At 40.0% G+C, this 19,735-nt stretch overlaps 2 protein-coding genes and 1 non-coding gene across 4 annotated transcripts in view; 1 reads left to right on the top strand and 2 right to left on the bottom strand.

Moving 5' to 3' along the window:
- Window positions 1-5,336, top strand: part of SH3D19 (SH3 domain containing 19) — a 78,305-nt gene extending 72,969 nt beyond the window's left edge. For both annotated transcript variants that reach the window (XM_060778846.2, XM_067468690.1), the window contains 2 exons: window positions 1,855-1,949; window positions 3,988-5,336. In XM_060778846.2, coding sequence (XP_060634829.2) covers window positions 1,855-1,949; window positions 3,988-4,104 — 212 coding nt within the window. In that variant the 3' untranslated portion in view covers window positions 4,105-5,336. The remainder of the gene's footprint in view (window positions 1-1,854; window positions 1,950-3,987) is intronic.
- Window positions 5,337-11,250: 5,914 nt separating this feature from the next.
- Window positions 11,251-18,384, bottom strand: RPS3A (ribosomal protein S3A). Its single transcript, XM_060778847.2, has 6 exons — window positions 18,275-18,384; window positions 14,593-14,696; window positions 13,422-13,609; window positions 12,571-12,779; window positions 11,678-11,787; window positions 11,251-11,418 (listed from the first exon to the last, which is right to left on the bottom strand). The coding sequence occupies exons 1-6, from the start codon at window positions 18,334-18,336 to the stop codon at window positions 11,297-11,299; spliced, it is 795 nt and encodes a 264-aa protein (XP_060634830.1). The 5' UTR covers window positions 18,337-18,384; the 3' UTR covers window positions 11,251-11,296.
- LOC132777399 (small nucleolar RNA SNORD73) lies at window positions 11,554-11,620 on the bottom strand. Its single transcript, XR_009631681.1, has one exon. It is a non-coding gene; the product is annotated as a small nucleolar RNA SNORD73 (small nucleolar RNA).
- Window positions 18,385-19,735: the final 1,351 nt, after the last annotated feature.

Raw genomic sequence — 19,735 nt, 5'->3', positions numbered from 1 at the left:
AGATAATAATAATAGATCTTGTTTGCTGTGACATACTGTGCTTTTGTGTCAGTAAAATAATAATAATAATAATAATAATAATAATAATAGTAATAATGGCGGCTATGGTAAAAGTCAGTAAAGGTGGTCCCAGTAGTGATCGGCACACTGAGTACAGTGCCTAGAGACATTGGCCAGCACTTATAAACAATTGGTTCTGACAAAATTACCATCTGTCAGCTGCAAAAGGCCACCCTACTCAGATCTGCACGCATTATTCACCAATACATCACGTAGTCCTAGACACTTGGGAAGTATCTGACTTGTGATCCAATACAACGGCCAGCATAGTGATCTTGTTTACTGTATACTAATCTTGTTGTGTATCTAATAATAAGAATAATAATCATCATCATTATCATCATCATCTTTATATCCCACTTTTCTCCCATGAAGGGACCCAAAGCGGCTTCCAACATATTTAATACAGTACAAAACAACAGCAATTAAAACAAAAAAGTCCAGTTAAAATAATTGGACTGTTATGTCACACCTTGTCAGTGCACAAAACATAAGTTGCCCTCCATATTTATTTTTGGGTTGATGTTCTGAGTTGCAGGTATCATATTATGTACAGTATTAATATGGCTTATCCATTCAGTTCTACATATAGAATAGTTATAAAATTAAAATATATTTGCATTTGTATTATTGGCAATAATAGTGATCATTTTTTCCTCTTGCACTGGTAATAACAGCCATACCCCCATGCTGCTGTTTTACCTTTTATCATCCTAATGCTACATCTTGGGATTGCTACTATTGTAGAAACATTGACCTATGTCACTACTTTGGTATGGTGTCATCCCAGTTTATCTCATAGTAAAAACAGAATGCTTTGGGCCCTTGGTATCCACTGGGACTTAGTTCCAGGACCCCCTGTGGATACCAAAATCTGTGCATGCTGAAATCCTATTATGTACAATGCTATAGTAAAAGAGTGTTCCTTATATAAAATGGCAATATCAAGATTTAATGTAGGGATTTTTTTCCCTGAATAGTTTCTATTAATAGTTGGTTGAATACATGGATACAGAATCTGTTGATATTGGGGGGGGGGGGGGGGGGCGGGACACTGTACCTCATTTCTCTATATGCAACAAAGGACACTTCCCAATTAGGCCCCATGATCTGAAAAGCTAAAAAAAACCTAACTCCTTCCAAGCTTTGACAAAAAATAGCATTTCAGTGATGTATTTATCATGTCAGAAGCAAATTGAGAATACCATTATAATGTATTCAAAAAACTACAAACAAAGTTAAAAACTGGGCATTATGATATTTCTTTTGACTAGAAGCTGGTCACTTGGAGTGCCTCTGGTGTCATTGTAAGAAGGACCTCCATTGTGCGTGTAGCAGGGCTCAGACTGCATTGTAATAAGTGTTCTGTGGTTTATTCTTTTCCACACTCATATGTCACAGACTCCACTTTGTAGCGTCATTTCTTGAGATTGGCTCTGCATCTCATGGTCCCAGAGTGCAGTCTGTCCAGCATCTCCCAAATCGCCCAGAACACTGGAGCGAGTTTCTCATCTGGTATTAGCCACTGATGGGCTGTAGATGTCATTTCATTGCTAGCATCTACTTCCTGGCAGATATCAGGTGGTGCAATACCAGCTAAACAGTATAATTTCTCCAACGGTATTGGGCGCAGACATCCTGTGACAATGTGACATGTCCATTAAGAGTCACATCTACTGTTTTAATGTGGTGAGATGTATTACATACTGGGCATGTGTATTCATCAGCAGAGCAGCAGAGTAGCAAAGCACAAGGGCAGATGTCTTCACTGTCTCTGGTTGTCTTTGGTTACAGGTGTGCGGGTATCAGAACCTCCAAATGGGAAGAAGGGAAAAGCCAAGGCCCTGTATGACTTCCATGCTGAGAACATAGACGAACTCTCCTTCAAAGTGAGCATCTTTAATTAATTTGTGTTTGCGGCAATGCTGTGGTAGGGAGATGATACCATAGATCTTCTTATTCTGGATAATATTTTGAAAACATGGATGCAGAAAGAGGTTTTAATTGTGGTTTCATAGTTACTTCTTGTGTATTACTGCTTCCAACACCAGCTTTCTTTCTGTTGGCTCGCCTGACTCAATATATTGCTTAACCTTCAGTTTATGGCTGAAGTGTTGAGCCTTTCCTAAAGCAATCCAAGGTCCAACAGTAGTTTGAAGGTTATGTGTTGCTTGCAAGAGGTTTAAACTTTATCCTTGTCTGAAACATGAGACCTGGTTTTGGTTAATGTCAAGAGTGCCGAGCTAATTTCACTAATGGCCTGACTGTTTCAAGTAGCAAAGGGATATAGTGGTGATCCGCTGTAAGTATTGCAGCGATCAACTAGAATGATAAAATGTAATCCCTTTTCATTGGCAATTTAACTCTATACATTTCTTGCGATAAGTAAACCCCAGTGAATTTGACTTAATCTCAAATGTTTGTATTACTGAACTGTTCATGTTTCAAGAAATTCTGCTGAAGCCATACTCTGTAGTAGGAATTTTGTGGGCTTTTAGATATTGTAGGATTGCAACTCATAGCAGCTCTGTTCAGCAGCTAGTGGCGAGGAATTCTGGGATTTCAGCTGAATTACATCTAGAAAGCTCCCTGATTTCCACCCCAGTCTTACTGCAAGTGCCTCTACTAATTATAAGTATATATTTAATAACAATTTGAAGGGCTTTTTCAGTGGTGGCATCCCAGCTTTGAAATGTCTATCTTGAAGGATATGCTTAGCATGCTTTCTAACTTCAAGCCAAAGCACTACCTCATTTCTGTTTCCCAGCTACAAGGGTTATCCAAAAAGTAAAATTACCAGATTTTTTAAAAATACAAATAATAAATATATTTTAATGAAACTTGCATGGATTGTAGCATATGTATTACATTATTTTTCCACATAATCACCATTCAGTTCAATACATGTCATCTGTGGGACGAGTTTTTGATGCCTTTGCCATAGAAGCTTCCCTCCGCCTTTTTCAGCCAGTTCGTCACTTTGATTTTCACCTAGTCATCGTCAGAAAAGTGTGTTCCTTCAATTTAGTGAACAGATGATAGTCACTGAGTGCAAGATCAGGGCTGTGAGAGGGGTGGCTTAAAACATCCCAACCAAATGAAGTCAACAACTCTTGTGTTGCATGAGCAGTGTGCAGACATGCATTGTCATGAAGGAGAGACTCCCACCGTCAGCATCCCACAACGCTTGTTTTGGATGGCTCTGCGAAGTTTCTTCATGGTCTCACAATATAGCCTGTACCCATTTTGTCACATGCTGTCTTGACATTATATCCTCTCCATAAACTAAAATGATTTCGTGATGAATTGCAGCAGTGTTAATGCCCTTAGCATTTAGGTAACGTATTACAGTGCAAATTTTGCACTTGGAGGGAAATGGAATAAGGATGCTCATCTCTAACCTTCACCACAATGCCAGTCGATGACCTACTGATGCCTGGCATTGCTCATTCACTTCCGCTTGCTTTCCACTACACGGCAGTGATACCAACTTTCCCTGAGAAAATTCCCCGCAAGAGCTATGTGTCTTGTAACCTTACTTTCTGGATAACCCTTGTATTTTAAATTTAGGCAGTCTGTCAATCAGCTTTCTAAAATGTGAAGACCTGTCATACAGGTGTTTTGCTCTGTGTAAAGTCGTAATAGTTGTTTTGTTATTCAAATTCTATGGAATATGATCTGGTATATGGTAGAATCTCTGCAGAAACAAAATGAAAGATTGCACTGTAGAATTCGTCACTTGAAGTTTTGAAAGCCATTGTAATCTACACTTTTGCTCATTTTCATCCTAACCTGAAATGCTAATAAAGGTACTGTGAGTGAAATATGAAGAGGAGGTGGATTTAAAGTACAGTACTGAAAGCTAGTATCTATGAGATATATCCAGGTAAACTGTTTTATATTGATTCCAATTATTTATTCCTACAGGTTGGTGATATTATAACAGAACTGGAATCTTTAGATGAAGAATGGCTGAGTGGGAAACTACGTGGCAAATCTGGAATATTTCCAAAAAACTTTGTCCAGATTCTAGAACTTTCCTAAGGTTGAAACAGTTTTGAACAATCTGCCAATACAAATGAATACCTTATTAGCACAAAAGCACATTATACGCTGGGCGACGGAGGTTGCCATTTATGATCATTTGATCAAACTTTTTGACTATCAAATGCATTTTTTGCACTATTTTTATATTAAAAACATTAGATTGTAAAATACTTTTATTTTCCAGTTGACACTTACAAGCATTCCCCCTGCCTCCCCCCCCCCCATTTACTATTCAAAAAAACAGAATTTGATACAGAACCTATTTAAACTGATTGCATTTTAGCCATTTTAGCACTCTCAAGTACAGCTGCATTGACTTGTACCTCTTCATTTCCGAAGCAAAGAATATGGTACATTTTCTCAGTAAACTCTTAACAGCCACTGTGTGAAAGCAATACATTGTCATGTATAGTATTATCAGGGTAAAGTACAGGGTTTGGGGTTTTATTTTACCTTTTCTTTTACTCAGGCCAAGTAAATTACCCATTGCTTAACGCATCACTTATTTTATGACAGAAGAGATTAAAATACCTTGAAACGGCAAGATTCTCTGGAATTAGTTACATAGCTATCTGAACAAGCCATACTTTACAATGGATTAGAACATTTTTGTCTGATTGGCCCCTTATTATTTACGCTGATACTGATTCTCTGAGATCTAAAAACAGTTGTATTTTCTATTGTCTGCTAGATGATCCTTTTAACCTAAACATGGAAAGGATTGAACATGAAATGAATTGTGTATGCAAGACATATATTTTGCAACTGAGCTGGCTTGTTGCCCCATTTATTTTAACCAGGTAAATTTCAAGGAAAGGTCCTTGCGAGCAATGTGATCTTCCTAGCTAAGTGGTTTTCAACCTGTGGGTCCCCGGGTGTTTTGGCCTACAACTCCCAGAAATCTCAGCCAGTTTTCCAACTGTTAGGATTTCTGGGAGGGCCAAAACATCTGGGGACCCACAGCCCTATCAATTGTTTTTATGTCTAGAAGGCTTCTGTATAGATAAATGTTTCTTGTGTCTTTTATTCTGTTATCATTATAGATTTTTCTAAATCACGTAAGTTACTTGTCTTTTCACAAGTGTTTTCAAGAATCGTGTTTCATGTGGGAGAAAGTATGTGGTGTTTCATGTTTGGAAGCAGTGATACATGTATGTTAAACAGTGTCTCATTGCCATAGCTGCTTACCCGAATAATGAGATAATTTGCATGGTGTCATTACTACAAAAGAGTCTCGTTCTGTTTTTATTTTTGCCTTTTCTATTAGATTTTTGTCTTTATCTTCAAAACAATTTAAACATAACACACACAGTAAGACATTGGAATAAATCAAGTGAAATTTGGCATTTCCAGCTTTCCCTCATTCAAAGGAAATTTGCTAAAATATAGGAAAAGCAACAGCTGAAGGAGTGGCATATGTGGCTTTTGTTTCCAAAAATGTTCCAGATCCATCTAAATAAATTTTATAAGAAATGAAAAAAAATATGTTGAGAATAAGCATACTATTTCCCAAGCCATGGATCAAAGTGATTTCACACATTTCAATAGTTTTGATGTGTACATAATATTCTACTCATAGCCAACAATGAGCTTCACCTTTAACTGATTTTTCAATTTGGTATCTTTTGGAAACGAAATCCATATGCTTCTGTGCTGAGTATTTGTCCTTACATACTTGCTATTAGTATTGGAAACAGCTCAAAGTTCCAATGTATAAACATGTAACTTGAGTAAGAAACAATTAAGCTCCAAATGTTATTATGTTCATTGGGATTACAGTGTTCTCAGCCTGCTGAAAACATTCCCTGTATGGAAAACTTTGTCTTAAAATATTCATGAATTTGTAACCTTGTAGCACAGTTGGTTAAACTGTTGAGCTGCTAAACTTGCTGACTGAAAGGTCACGGTTCGAATCTGGGGAGCGGGGTGAGCTCCTGCTGCTCGACCCAGCTTCTGCCAGTTTAGCAGTTCGAAAACATTCAAAAACTTCAGTGGGAAGGTAATGGTGTGTCATGCTGGCCACATGACTTTGGCAGCATCTACGGACAACACCATTTATTCAGCTTAGAAATTGAGTCGGACACGACTAGACTTAATGTCAAGAGAAAACTTTACCTTTCCCCCCACCTTTTATAGATAGGACATAGCCTTTCCCCAATATTGTCCTTTAGACAAATCCAACAGTTCTTCACAGCTTTATAAGACACTGGCATTTGCAATGTGTGTTATGTTCTTTCAATAAGATGGTGACCCCATGAATTTCATAATTTTCTTGAGCAAGGAACACTTGAGAAGAGTTCTGCCACTTCATTCCTCTGAAATATAGCTTACAGCACCTGGTATTTCTTGGTAAACTTCCATAAACTATTACTTTCCAAAGATAAATGTGGAACTTGAAGAATTTCGTTTCATCAGTCAATAGGATATCATTTGTCATTGCCAACCTGCAAAACACATTTTAGTACCCTCTTTCTGTTAAATTCGTACAGATGTAGATCCACAAGGCAAGCTTTGTAATGTTATCCAAATAATTTACATAATGTCCCTGAATTTTGGCAAGTTGTCATATGATTTTTTTGTAATGAACAACTGGCAGAAAAAAATTGTTTTATTTAACTTGGGTGCTTTTTTGTACCAAAAGAACAATAAAACCCAAGCATAAATCCTGATTTCATGAGAGGCAGAAATGCAACAACCTGCAGAGGACATCCTGACATTTTATCACAAAGCAGCCAGAGACTACCCCAAAAAAGGGCTAAAGCACCCGAAGTGTTTCTAATAGAAAACATACTTTATCACATAGTCTGTGAAACAAACCTATATGGCATGTAACAGGAGGACCCTTTACAAAATGAAAAGTATAGCACCATAATACATATAATAAAAGTGAAAATATGTGTTTGCGTGTCTGGGGTGTCCACAGTGACAATATGTGTGTGTGTAGCTGGGGTGTCCACTTATGAGCTCCTGTCTCCACACACAGCCGTTGCTCCACTAATCGGGAGGCACCAAAGGCCCTCACTCCAGTGACATTGCAGGTTATAGTGAGCGCCGTGAACATGTGCAAGAGCCCTGCCAATGTCCTCCACAAACACCATATTGCTCACCACCCAAGTGAAGGTTTTCAAACGGGGACAATTTCATCCTAGATTTTATGTGTTTCCTCCACCACAGACATCCCAGTGTTTCTTAACTCTCTCCATTAGTGTGGAATTAGCATGACCCCGCCCACTGCCTCTCCCTTAACCCTTTTGTATTCTTTTCTATGGCAGACAGCAAACAGGAATTGATAAGCAACTTAACATACTAGAGAGATTTGATGAGAATTCATGATTTATAGGAGTTGTAGGTACTGGGATGTATAGTTCACCTGAAATCCAAGATTACTCTGAACTCCAACGATGGACCTGGAACTTAACTTGGCACGCAAACCCTCATGACCAACAAAAATACTGGAGGTCTTTGGAGGGATTTATAGGAGTTGGGAGTTCACCTAGAGCCACAGTGCACTATGAACCCAAACAACAATGGATCTGTACCAGACTTGGCATGCATACCGGATATGCCCAAATTTGAATATTGGTGGGTTTTGAGGGGAATTGGCCTAGAGTTGTAAGTACCGGGATTGAAACTTCACTTGCAATTAATTAGCATTCTGAACTCCACGAAAGATGGAATTGGATCAAAGTTTCAACACAGAGCCTTCATGACATGCAAAAAATACTGGCGGTCTTTGGGGAAAATTCACCTTGATTTGAGGGAATTGTAGTTCACCTACATCCAGAGAGCACTGTGAACCCAAACACGGATGGACCAGGACCAAACTTGGCACACACAACCCCCATGACTAACTCAACCTGTTGGAGGGGTTTGAGGGGACGGACTCACCATAGTGGGAGTTGTATTTTACCCTACAGCCAGAGAGCACACTGAACCCCACCAATGATGCATCTAGAGCAAACTTGCCCAAAATGACAAACTAAGTACTGATGGAGTTTCTCAGAGTTAACCTGGCATGATGTGAGTTGCAGTTCACTCACAACCTTATGCATTTTGTACAATTAAAAAAATTGACTTTTTCAAATAACCCGGGCAATGCTGGGTATCCAAGATATAAATGAGTAGTGCTGCGATGATGAGATGCCACCCTTGGCTTGAGACAATGTTAACACTAAAACCAAAGTTATCCCAGTAGCTTGGAAATGGAGGAAGGTATGTTAAATTTAATGCATGGTGACAATATCCACACATACTTGTGCATGGGTGGACAAGAAAGCCAGTACAATGCATACAGGAAATCAGTTTCTAGTGGTTACGCTTTGGTGGTTTATAGCAGACATGGGCAAACTTCAGCCCTCCAGGTGTTTTGGACTTCAACTCCCACAATTCCTAATAGCAGGTAAACACACTGGGGTTTCTTAAAATCCAAAACATCTGGAGGGCTGAAGTTTGTCCATGCCTTGTCTACAGAGTGGTTGTCACATATGACTCATTTAGAAACCTATTCCTTTTGTTACTAGTATTTTATTATTGGGGTGAAAGAATATGTATCTGTTTGTCTTCAAGTCATTACTGACTAGTGTGACCCTAAAGTAAATCTTCTACTGGATTTTCTGGTGATGGGTGTGACTCGCCCAATGGGTTTCCATGGCCCAACAAGGACTCAAATTCTAGTCCAATGCTCAAATCACTTCACCATGTTAACATTAATTGCTGTGTCCTCCTGCTTATTTATCGTGTCAGGAGCAACCAGACAGTTGTATTACATTTTTAACAAAACATGTCCTCCTGATCAATCAAAGCATTGGCTTTCCTTCACGGTGTATTTCCATTGCATAAAGTTGGGCTCAAAATAGGTGTACTTCATAAAAAAGTTGAAAGTACTATAAGTAGTACTTTGAGGATGCATAAAATGTTATTTTCAAGAAAAGATTTTTATCACAAGTAAACTTGTTTGGGTATTGGGAAATCCTTGATTTCTAATACAATTTCTCAGATTCCTATTGTAATGCAACACTTCGCAAGTTAGCATATTTTCATAACACAATCCATAGATGTTGCATCTTGGTGTCTACTTATTAGGTAATTAAGCTTTTGTATGGGAAGATATACAGACATCTTAAGTCTGACATGTTTCATTTTTAAAAAACAAAAATAAACATTAATCTTATAAATATGTATATTTTTAAGTAACCATGAGCAGCTTCTAAACTGGTGAGCTCACTCAGTTAACAAAGGAAAGTGGCTGCAAAACAAGAAGTATCATTCATCCCAATAGAAAGAGACACAGTAAGGAAAATAATTGCATCTATTAGACCAGGGGTCCTCAAACTTTATAAACAGAGGGACAGGTCACAATCCCTCAAACTGTTGGGAGGACTGAATTATAATTTGAAAGAAACACGAATTCCTATGCACACTGCACATATCTTATTTTAAGTGCAAAAAACACTTAAAAAACAATACAGTAATTAAAATGAAGAACTAATTTAACAAATATAAACTTATTATTATTTGAATGGGAAGTGTGGGCCTGGTATTAGACAGTCCAAATGATAGCAGAATGATCGAATGTAAAATATGGGCACCTCCTATTTTGAAACATTTCCCATCTTGCCATAGAGAAAACTTGAACCCACTATGTGCTAAGGTCAATTTATTTAAATATAAAATTCAGTGCAACTCTTAAACTATCGCTTTAGCTGTGAAGGGCCACTTGAGGTGTTTACTGAAAGCCAATTCTAAGCAGACTAAACACAGTGTTTACTTGTTTGAAACATTAGAATAACAAACACTTGTATTTTGATCAAGAGCAAATTCTGATATTTAATGGTACTTTGAATTCCGTGTGGGTTTCTTTGGCCTTATTAATGAAAAATGCATTAATTGTTATTTTGTGAGACAGTAAATTGGTGCTATTGTATCTATTAGCATTTCATAAATTTAAATAAGCATCTGGCTGAGTCATCTCAGTTTTGCAAACTGTTGCCAAATGTACTAGCCTCATTCCAACAGTGCCACCTAAAGGGCTCTTAAAATATGTCAATTAAAAATATATTTATAATCCTAATCTTACATCTCATATATTTAAAGCTTGAATGTGCTGTATTAAGCACATTATATTTAACTTACCATCCTAAATACAACCTGTCAGGTAAACTGGTATGGACTTACTTAGTCCTTGAACAGAAAATACCTAGATAACACCATGTATTTCTAAGTAGCCTGAGACAAGAATCCCAGGTGAAACTGAAGAGCCCTGCCTGCCAACTTCTGCTACCTAACTGAAGTCTGGATGAAACCACCTAGAGTTGTTCTACATATAATAACATTATGGCTCACGTCAATACAGAGCAGAAACCAACATACAGTTGACAAAGCAATTTTTCCAGGTAGCAAGAAGGATATGTAGGGACATTCCCAGATTTTAGAAGTACAATTTTAGTGTCAAAATACTGCAAGTCGTTTCTTGTGATAGGATTTCAAAGCTCGCAAGATGGCTGCTGTGGGATGTCTGCCGGAAATTTCGGCTTAAAAAAACCACAACTAAATGCGCAGATGCAAATATCCGCATTGTTCATACAAATTTTGTTCCTGGGTCACACGTAACTGTTCCTCATTGTTTTTATCTTGAAAAAATGGCAAAAGTTGACTAGAGGGCGAAAACTTTGTCTCTACAAATTTAATGAAGTTTGTGACACACCAAGTTTGTGGAGTAGAACCACTACTTTCAGCATCAGACCTACACTATTAAATAGAAACTGATACTTTCAAGCCAGGAATAGAACTTTGTCATTATTATTATTATCATTCAGAGGCTGCATGGCAATCTGCCCAGACAGGTTTAGTCATGTACTTGTGCCTGGGAACAATTTTGCTCCCAAAATTAAAGCAAAACAGAAAATTCCAACTATCAAAATCGCTTCCAAGTCAGAGACTTTTAGCACAGTGGTTCTCAACCTGTGGGTCCCCAGGTGCTTTGGCCTACAAATCCCAGTAATCTCAGCCAGTTTACCAGCTGTCAGGATTTTTGGGAGTTGAAGGCCAAAAGATCTGGGGACCCACAGGTTGAGAACCACTGCAAGTTAGCAAACCACAATAATACGTAAGTAAGTGTCACACACACAAACACATCACCAGAGGTTATATTAAATCTTTTGTTTTTATTTTGTGTTGTTGTTAACTGAGTTTAGACAGATTCTTGCACAGGGGGCTCATACCCATCGGCCCGTTCTACCTTGGCACCAGCTTCATCACTGGATGGCTTTCCAGCACCACCACCTTCACCGTGCAGTTCCATCAGCTTACCCACTACAAAAGAAAATTAAAGTTTAAATGAATTCATGGGCCTTTAAGGAATCCAACCACATTTCATATTAAGCTGCTTGAACATTTGTTTTATATCTTTCACAAAACTTTTAAAATTACTCTTTTGTGGTGTATGGGAATGTCAGCATTAGAAAAGCATAATCACAGATTCATATGGGACCGAAACAAGGTGTCATCATTCATTCCCATACCAAATGAATATATTGAATGATAATCTTTTGAGATATAAAACAATACTTACATTCGAATTTGGGTTTCTTAAGCATCTTGACTTTACGAACATAGACGTCATGAAGGGGATAGATTGACTGACATGCCTTTTCTATATCTTTACCAATGCTGTCTGGAATCCTAAAAGAAAGAAATTTTTCACTTAGCATTCTTCTAAATTACCATACTTAACAGAAATATAGATAGACTGAAATGTGGCTGTTTTATGACGGTGGTTTCGGACGTCCACTTGCTGATGGGATTATCCCCATGTTGCAAAACAGATAGATGTTGTGATCTATTTTCAAACTAAAATAGATCACTTGCCATCCAATGTGATTTGGATAGTACAGAGAACCCTTATGTGCGTGATGGGAGCACAACAGTAGATAGCATCAAAACAAGCACAGTTCCCTCTTTACAAAATATAATGGTATCACCTTAAATTCACCCAAATTTGATCCCCCCCTTTTAATTAAAAAGTCTGATTACCATCTGTGATTTGTGAAGCATTACAATGCCTATAAGAAGAGCTTAATCCCAAGTATGGCTGAAAAAATTGTCTACAAATAACTACAATGAGATCAAACTAGATTACTAGATACAGCATAGCAAATCCAATAAAATTAACAGGACAGATCAGTGATAACCAATTAAAGCCCCTGTAATTGCCTACAACCAAGTGTGGATCCACCCGAGGAAAATGTAACAGTTAAGATTATCTACAAATGGCAAGATAAAATGATGCTGCTGTTATACAACATTGCATTGCATGAAGTTGGGCTATATCAGTGGCACTGAAATTGCTTTTACTCAAAACATTGTTTTGGAGACTGCAAGCATAAAGTAAGAACAAAAAGCAGAATCAAGAACACTGCTACACATTAAGGTAAAGACTGCCTTTCTAAAAACAAATCAACCTACAGTTTGTTGACAACTTCTTTCAGATCATTTGTTTGTACTTCTCGTGTCATGATTTCCACCATTTTCTTCCGGATTTGGCGGACCTGCTGGTGCTGGGCATAGGAAGTCTTGCGAATCTGGTTGGTACGCTTCTTAGTGAAGCCAACACAGAAAAGGCGCAGAAGATATCCGTCTGTAGTTTTGACATCAACATGGGCTTCAATCATTGTCTGGGGAAAAAACATAAAACGTAAGACTTAACATAAGATAAAGTAAAGGTTTCTCCTGACATTAAGTCTAGTCGCGTCCGACTCCGGGGGGGGGGGGGGGGGTGCTCATCTCCATTTCTATGCCAAAGAGCCAGCATTGTCTGTAGACACCTCTAAGGTCATGTGCCCAGCATGACTGCATGGAGTGGTGTTACCTTCCTGTAGAAGCGGTACCTATTGATCTACTCACTTGCATGTTTTCAAACTGCTAGGTTGGCAGAAGCTGGGCTCACAGCACGAGCTCATCCCACTTCCCAGATTTGAACAACCAACCTTTCGGTCAACAAGCTCAGAAACTCAGTGATTTAACCCACTGCTCCACCAGCCCTCCCCCCACATAAGATCACAATTTATGTGCAACTTAAGACAAAAGTGTTAACTACCAAAGCATTAACATTAGATTAACAAGATTAAATGCCCTTAGAACTACCATGATCCAAGTTTAACAAAACCAGCATAATTTCCTCAAGCACCCATGTTCCTAGACCACCATCCTCCATAATGTCTACTTCACCAATCTTTAGCAATCATATAGAGTCTAAAAATCCCACAAAGAAATGTAACACTTAAAGCTTAGTACAACTATATGCTAGCATTACTAACCTGCCATTTTTTGACCATCGAGCACATTTTGTCACGTGTCAGGTCCATGCCATGGAAATTGGTCAGACAATTCTTTCCTTGCACATCCTCAGTGATCAGTTTGAATTTACGGAAGGCAACTTCATCATTCTGTAGGTCAGCAAGACTTACTTCAAACACACGGCCTTTAAGTCCATCAGAGGCAATTTCTGTAATAATTACATTGTGTTAATATTTCATCAGGCCTTTGTTGCAAAATCCATTATACTAAGCTAATGCTGCAATCTAAAACACCTCAGAATTGTATCATCTTTTCACCAGAAATTGTGAAAAATCTTAAGTAAAAAGCACAGTGTAATCCTAATGTTCAATGCTGTCCATACTGTTCCATTATCAAGGTGGAGGTCACCAGGGGCGCTATAGAGGAGGATTGTCCCTTTTATGGGGGTGGAGGGTGGGTTGAAGGAGGAAAACAATTTCCCACCCATGTCCCCAGTCATGGAAACAACCATGGGAAGGGGGGGGATGACTAGTGAAAACGGGAGATATGGTTTTCCTCCTTTAACCTCCCTCCCCAATAAATGGAACAATCCTCTCTCTAGCACCCCCTGATGGCCTCCGCCCAGTTAATGAAACAGTACCCTATGGCTTGCTGTGAGCTTTCTGGGCTGTATGACCATGTTCCATAAGTATTCTCTCCTGATATTTCGTCAGCATCAATGGCAGGCATCCTGCCATAGATGTGGGCGAAACATCAGGAGAGACTACTTCTGAATTTGGCCATACAGCCCAGAAAACTCACAGCAATTCACTGAATCTTGCCATGAAAGCCTTCAACAACACACAGTACCCTATGTCCAAATGTTATACCAGACAAACCTAATAAATCAATGGAATTTACATAAATGTTCATACCGATTCAGTGGGTCTACTTTATGTCACACTAACAATCAGATTAAGCCCTACCTTTTATAGTTTCTTTTAATTACAGACTTTACCAGAAATAGAGAAAACACAATTTAAGATTTTTCCTATACAGCTCAATTTAGACAACCTTAACCCTTGCATTTAAACTAAAAACATCAAGTACTATATGAAATGATTGGTAGAAACACCTCAATTTATCAAATATTATTGAACAGGTCCTACAACACTAGAAGTAAAGCACAGACCTCATATTGATGCAACTTACTTGTTCCCTGAGTCCTGGTGACTAATGTCTTCCCAATGTTTCGAATATTAAACATTGCTGGGGCCTTGACATCGTACCAGTCCTTCTTTGAGAAAGGATCGACCCTGATTTTGAAGAAAAAAAAAAGGAGGAATAGTTTTAAATCATCTCAGAATTTTCCAGTACTTCCAAAGTGCTACAAACTCGCAGAATCCATGCCCCCCAATTTTCAGATTTCTAATTATGGTAAGAAATGCTGAAATTCCTTTTTATGACAAAATGCAATTTCACATTACTAATGAGCAGCAATGCTTAATATCCTAAAGCTACCAGATCCTATCTGAACTTAGCCAGGGTCAGCCCTGGCTAAGCATTTGGATGAAAGATTAGGTGCTGCAGGATGTTTCAGAGGAAAGAAATGGCAAAGCAACCTCTTGAGTATTCCTTGCCTAAGAAAGCTTTATGAAATGCATGGGGTTATCTGGTGATTTGAAGTTACAATACACATCCACAACACCTACAGGCTGAGTATCCCTTAACCAGAAATCCGAAATGCTCCCAACATGGGTGGCTGAGATAGTGACACTGTTGCTTTCTAAAGATTAACTGTATACAAACTTTATTTTATGCACATTTTTAAATGAATTTGTATGACATTTCCTCCAGCAAGATGTATATGAAACATAATCTGTTGTGTTTAGACACAAGCTCCATCTCCAAGGTAATGGACATGCAAGCATTCCCAACTCTGAAATCCAAAACACTTCAGGTTCCAAGCATTTTGGAGTAGGGATACTCAACATGTATTGCTTTGGAAAGTAAAATATTGAAAAGCACAGCGTAACAGCTAGGATCCAGTTGGAGAGGGGTGCCTTAGAATACTTATATGTAAGAACGCAAAAGCTTTCTGTTATTGTTTTAGATTATATTATTTTAAGTACAGAATTCATGTATAAACTTGAGGGATTGCTGTGAATTTTCCGGGCTGTATGGCCATATTCCAGAAGCTGTATGGCCATATTCCATATTCTCTCCTGACATTTCGCCCACATCTATGGCAGGCATCCTCAGAGGTTGAGGGGTCTGGTGGATAGGCCAGTGAGGTTTATACATCTGTGGAATGTCTAGAGTGGGAGAAATAACTCTTGTCTGCTTGAGGCAGATGTGAATGTTGCAACTGGCCACCTTGAATAGCATTTAATGGCCTAGCAGCTTCAAAGGCTAACTGGTTGCTGCCTGGAGAAATTATTTATTGGGAGGTGTTAGCTAGCCCTAATTGTTTATTTTATGGAATTCCCCTGCTTTTTGAGCATTGCTCCTTATTTAATGTCCTGATTTAAGTTTTTAATACTGGTAGCCAAACTTGAGAGAGTTTATATACTTATATACGATTGCCTGTTTATAACAGATTTTCCCCATCACAATTTCATGAATTGGCTTCCCAGCATTTCAGAAAGGAATGCTTTATAGGCTTCTCTGGGGATTCAATGGTATGTACATGGGACATTTGGTATAACATTATGATGCTTCCCTGGTGATCAGGGGAAAATCTAGACTATCACCTCTGTTCTCTGTACTATTTCAGGACAGATATAGCATGTGATTTTCTATATACATTTACTCTCAACTGAAAATTGATTGTGCAACATCTAAAATTTTATTAGAGGGTGCATCTACACTGCAGCTTGATCCTTTAACCTGCCATGGCTCAAAGCAATCGAATCCTGGGAGTTATAGTTTAATGAGATATCATCACTCTTTGGCTGAGAAGGCTAAAGAGCTGGTAAACAACAACTCCTCTGATTCCACAACATTGAGCTAGGGCTGTTTGTGGGGTCCAACAGTATTCATTCCAGTGTAGATGCACCTACATATGGCCTAGACATGTCAATGCCATCTAAACTTGGAAGGTAAACAGACTTAGGCCTGGTTTGTACTTGTGTGGGAGACACCAGTGCATAAAGGGTTCCACCGATTAGATCAGGAGGGAACTGTAGCAATACACACTTCCACACTGCTGAACAAAATCCCAAATTATCTGCTTTGAACTGGAATATATGGCAGTATGGACTCAGATAACCCAATTCAAAACAGATATTGTGGGATATTCTGTCTTGATATTTGGGGATATAGGGCTGTGTGGAAGGGCCCTGAATGTTCCTCGACTAAAAAAACCCCTGGAACCAAACCCTAGCAAATACTGTGCTTACAAATCAACAAACACGTGGAAAGCTACTGCTAAGTGGGAGATTTTAATGTCTTTCCCCTCCTTCTGTTTCTGGAAAGCCACATCATCAATTATCATCCATGGTCCCTTCCACACAGCCATATATCCCAGAATACCAAGGCAGGAAATCCCACAATATCTACTTTGAACTGGGTCATCTGACTCCACACTGAGATAATGTGGGATTTTCTACCTTGAAATTATGGGCTATAGGGCTGTGTGGAAGGGCCCTACTCAGGGCTATAGGGCTGTGTGGAAGGGCCCTATATCCCAGGATATCAAGGCAGGAAATCCCACATTGCCAAAGGCTTTCATAGCCAGAATCACTGGGTTGTTGTAGGTTTTTTTTTAAGCTATATGGCCATATTCTAGAGGCATTCTCTCCCAACGTTTCGCCTGCCTCTATGGCAAGCATCATCAGAGGGAGGATGCTTGCCATAGAGGCAGGCGAAACGTCAGGAGAGAATGCCTCTAGAACATGGCCATATAGCCCAAAAAAACCTACAACCCAAATCCCACATTATTTGAGTGTGGACTCAGATAACCCAGGTCCCTTTCACACAGCTAAATAAAATCACACATTATCTGTTTTGAACTGGAATATATATGGCAGTGTGGACTCAGGAACCCAGCAAATATTGTGGGATTTTTTGTCTTGATATTCTGGGTTACATGGCTGTGTGGAAGAGCCCACCAGTTCAAAGCAGATATTGTGGGATTTCCTGCCTTGATATTCTGGGATATAGGGCTGTGAAAGGGGCCTTAGCTTCCCTTTATAGCAATTGAAGTCATAGAATCATAGAGTTGGATGAGACCTCATGGGCCATCCAGCCTAACCCCCTGCCAAGAAGCTGGAAAATTGCATTCAAAGCACCCCCGACAGATGGCTATCCAACCTCTGTGTGCAACCAATCTCTCCCTCTACGAGAGAAGACTTTGGACAGAAACTGCTGCAAAGGAAAGGAAGGGGGCATCTACACCAGGCTGTTAGGAATTGTGGGAGTTGAAGTCCAAAACACCCGGAAGGCCCAAGTTTGCCCGTGCCTGATCTACACTGTAGAATTGATGCGGTTTGGCACCACTTTAGCTGCTATGCTTCAATGCCCTGGGATCCTGGGAATGGAACTACAACCTCCCAAGATTCCACAATATTGAGCGTAGGCCAAACTGTATGAATTCTAGAGCGTAGATGAACGCAAAGGCCCCGCGAAAAGCTTCACTTTCAGGGTACGGGCTGTGAGGCCCCCGGAACAATTTTTCGGGGGCTTAATTGGACCCGGACTGTTATTCTCTGTCCCCCCTTCCCTCCCTTCGCTGTCCTTTCCGAAGCGGCCGCCATGCCAGCAGCGCTGCTTTCCCTACAGCACCCCCCCTTCCTCAATCCAAGCAATATCGGAGCCATCCGCCATTCCCTGGCGACCACCGCCCCTCCGCCGCCTTCCTCTCACTCCCGCGCGTCTTCTCGGCCGGACTTACACTTTCTTCTTGGCGCCTTTCTTGCCTCCTTTCGTGAGGCGCTTGTTCTTGCCAACCGCCATAGCGCCGAGCCGGGAACCAAAAGGCCGGAACTTCAAAAGCACGCGAGAATATACGAGAGTCGGCTTCGCGCGAGAGTTCGTGGATTAGCCAAATGGGCGCGGGATATCACAGCGGCCTCTAGCGGTCGGCTGGGAGCTGAGCCACTCTTGGTAGGATTGGATTCTTTCATCTTTAGGGGAAAGTGGTGTTTCTACCTTTGGGTGCATTTACACTATAGCATTAATGCGTTATAGTGTCTTTACATTATAGCATTAACATCTCTTTCCAATGCCAGAAATACAGCTTAATTGTGTAACATTAGAAAATGTTGACCATTTCCGCTACTTTGGCAGCCACCTCTCCACAAAGGTCAACATTGACACTGAAATACAACACCGCCTGAGCCCTGCAAGTGCAGTTTTTTTCTGAATGAAGCAGAAAGTGCTTGAGGACCGGGACATCCATAGGGATACCAAGGCGCTTGTTTATAAAACTATTGTCCTCTCAACTCTGCTATATGCCTGTGAAATGTGGACTATTTACAGACATCACATGCAACTCCAAGAACGATTCCATCAGCGTTGACTTAGAAAAATTGTACAAATGTCTTGGGAAGACAAGCAGACACATGTCAGTATGCTGGAAGGAGCAAAGACCACCAGCACTGAAGCGATGCTCCTCTGCCATCAACTCAGCTGGACCGGCCACGTTGTCCGGATGCCTGACCACTGTCTCCCAAAGCAGTTGCTCTACTCTGAACTTAAGAACGGAAAACGGAACGTTGGTGGACAGGAAAAGAGATTTAAAGATGGCCTCAAAGCCAACCTTAAAATCTCTGGCATAGACACTGAGAACTGGGAAGCCCTGGCCCTTGAGCGCTCTGCTGGAAGTCAGCTGTGACCAGCAGTGCTGCAGAATTCGAGGAGGCACGAGTGGAGGGTGAAAGAGAGAAACGTGCCAGGGGGGAGGCGCGTCAAGCCAACCCCGACCGGGACCGCCTTCCACCTGGAAACCAATGCCTTCACTGTGGGAGAAGATGCGGGTCAAGAATAGGGCTCCACAGCCACCTACGAATCCACAAGGAAACCCATCATGGAAGACCATCTTACTCGTCCAACAAGGGATCGCCTAAGTAAGCATTTATACTATAGCATTAATGCGTTATAGTGTGTTTACACTATAGCATCAACATCCCTTTCCAATGCCAGAAATACAGCTTAATGGTATAACATTAGAAAATGTTGACCATACTGATCAAGAAGGGTCAAGGGAAAGGCTAAGTTCTCATGAGAAAGTTTCTGTCAGAGCAAGGGAAGAAAGTTTATTCCCTTCTCCAGGCTCAAGTTTGCAAGATAGCTTGACACCTGGTGGAGTTAATGAGGAGATAGATAAGACCAGTCGCTGTATTGTCAAAGGCTT

This window comes from Anolis sagrei, chromosome 5 (assembly GCF_037176765.1).
Source record: "Anolis sagrei isolate rAnoSag1 chromosome 5, rAnoSag1.mat, whole genome shotgun sequence".
NCBI classification, from domain to species: Eukaryota; Metazoa; Chordata; class Lepidosauria; order Squamata; family Dactyloidae; genus Anolis; species Anolis sagrei.
Note: the sequence above shows the minus strand (reverse complement) of the source record. Positions and strands in the feature narration are given on the sequence as shown.

Bases quoted from the DNA above. Each gene is read 5' to 3' on its own strand.
- RPS3A (XM_060778847.2), bottom strand. From the start codon at position 18,336: ATGGCGGTTGGCAAGAACAAGCGCCTCACGAAAGGAGGCAAGAAAGGC. The intron at 13,610-14,592 runs GTAAGTTGCATC...TAATTATTACAG, and splicing joins CACCAGGACTCAGGGAACAA to AAATTGCCTCTGATGGACTT. The intron at 11,788-12,570 runs GTAGGTTGATTT...TCTTTCTTTTAG, and splicing joins AAAGAAGTTGTCAACAAACT to GATTCCAGACAGCATTGGTA.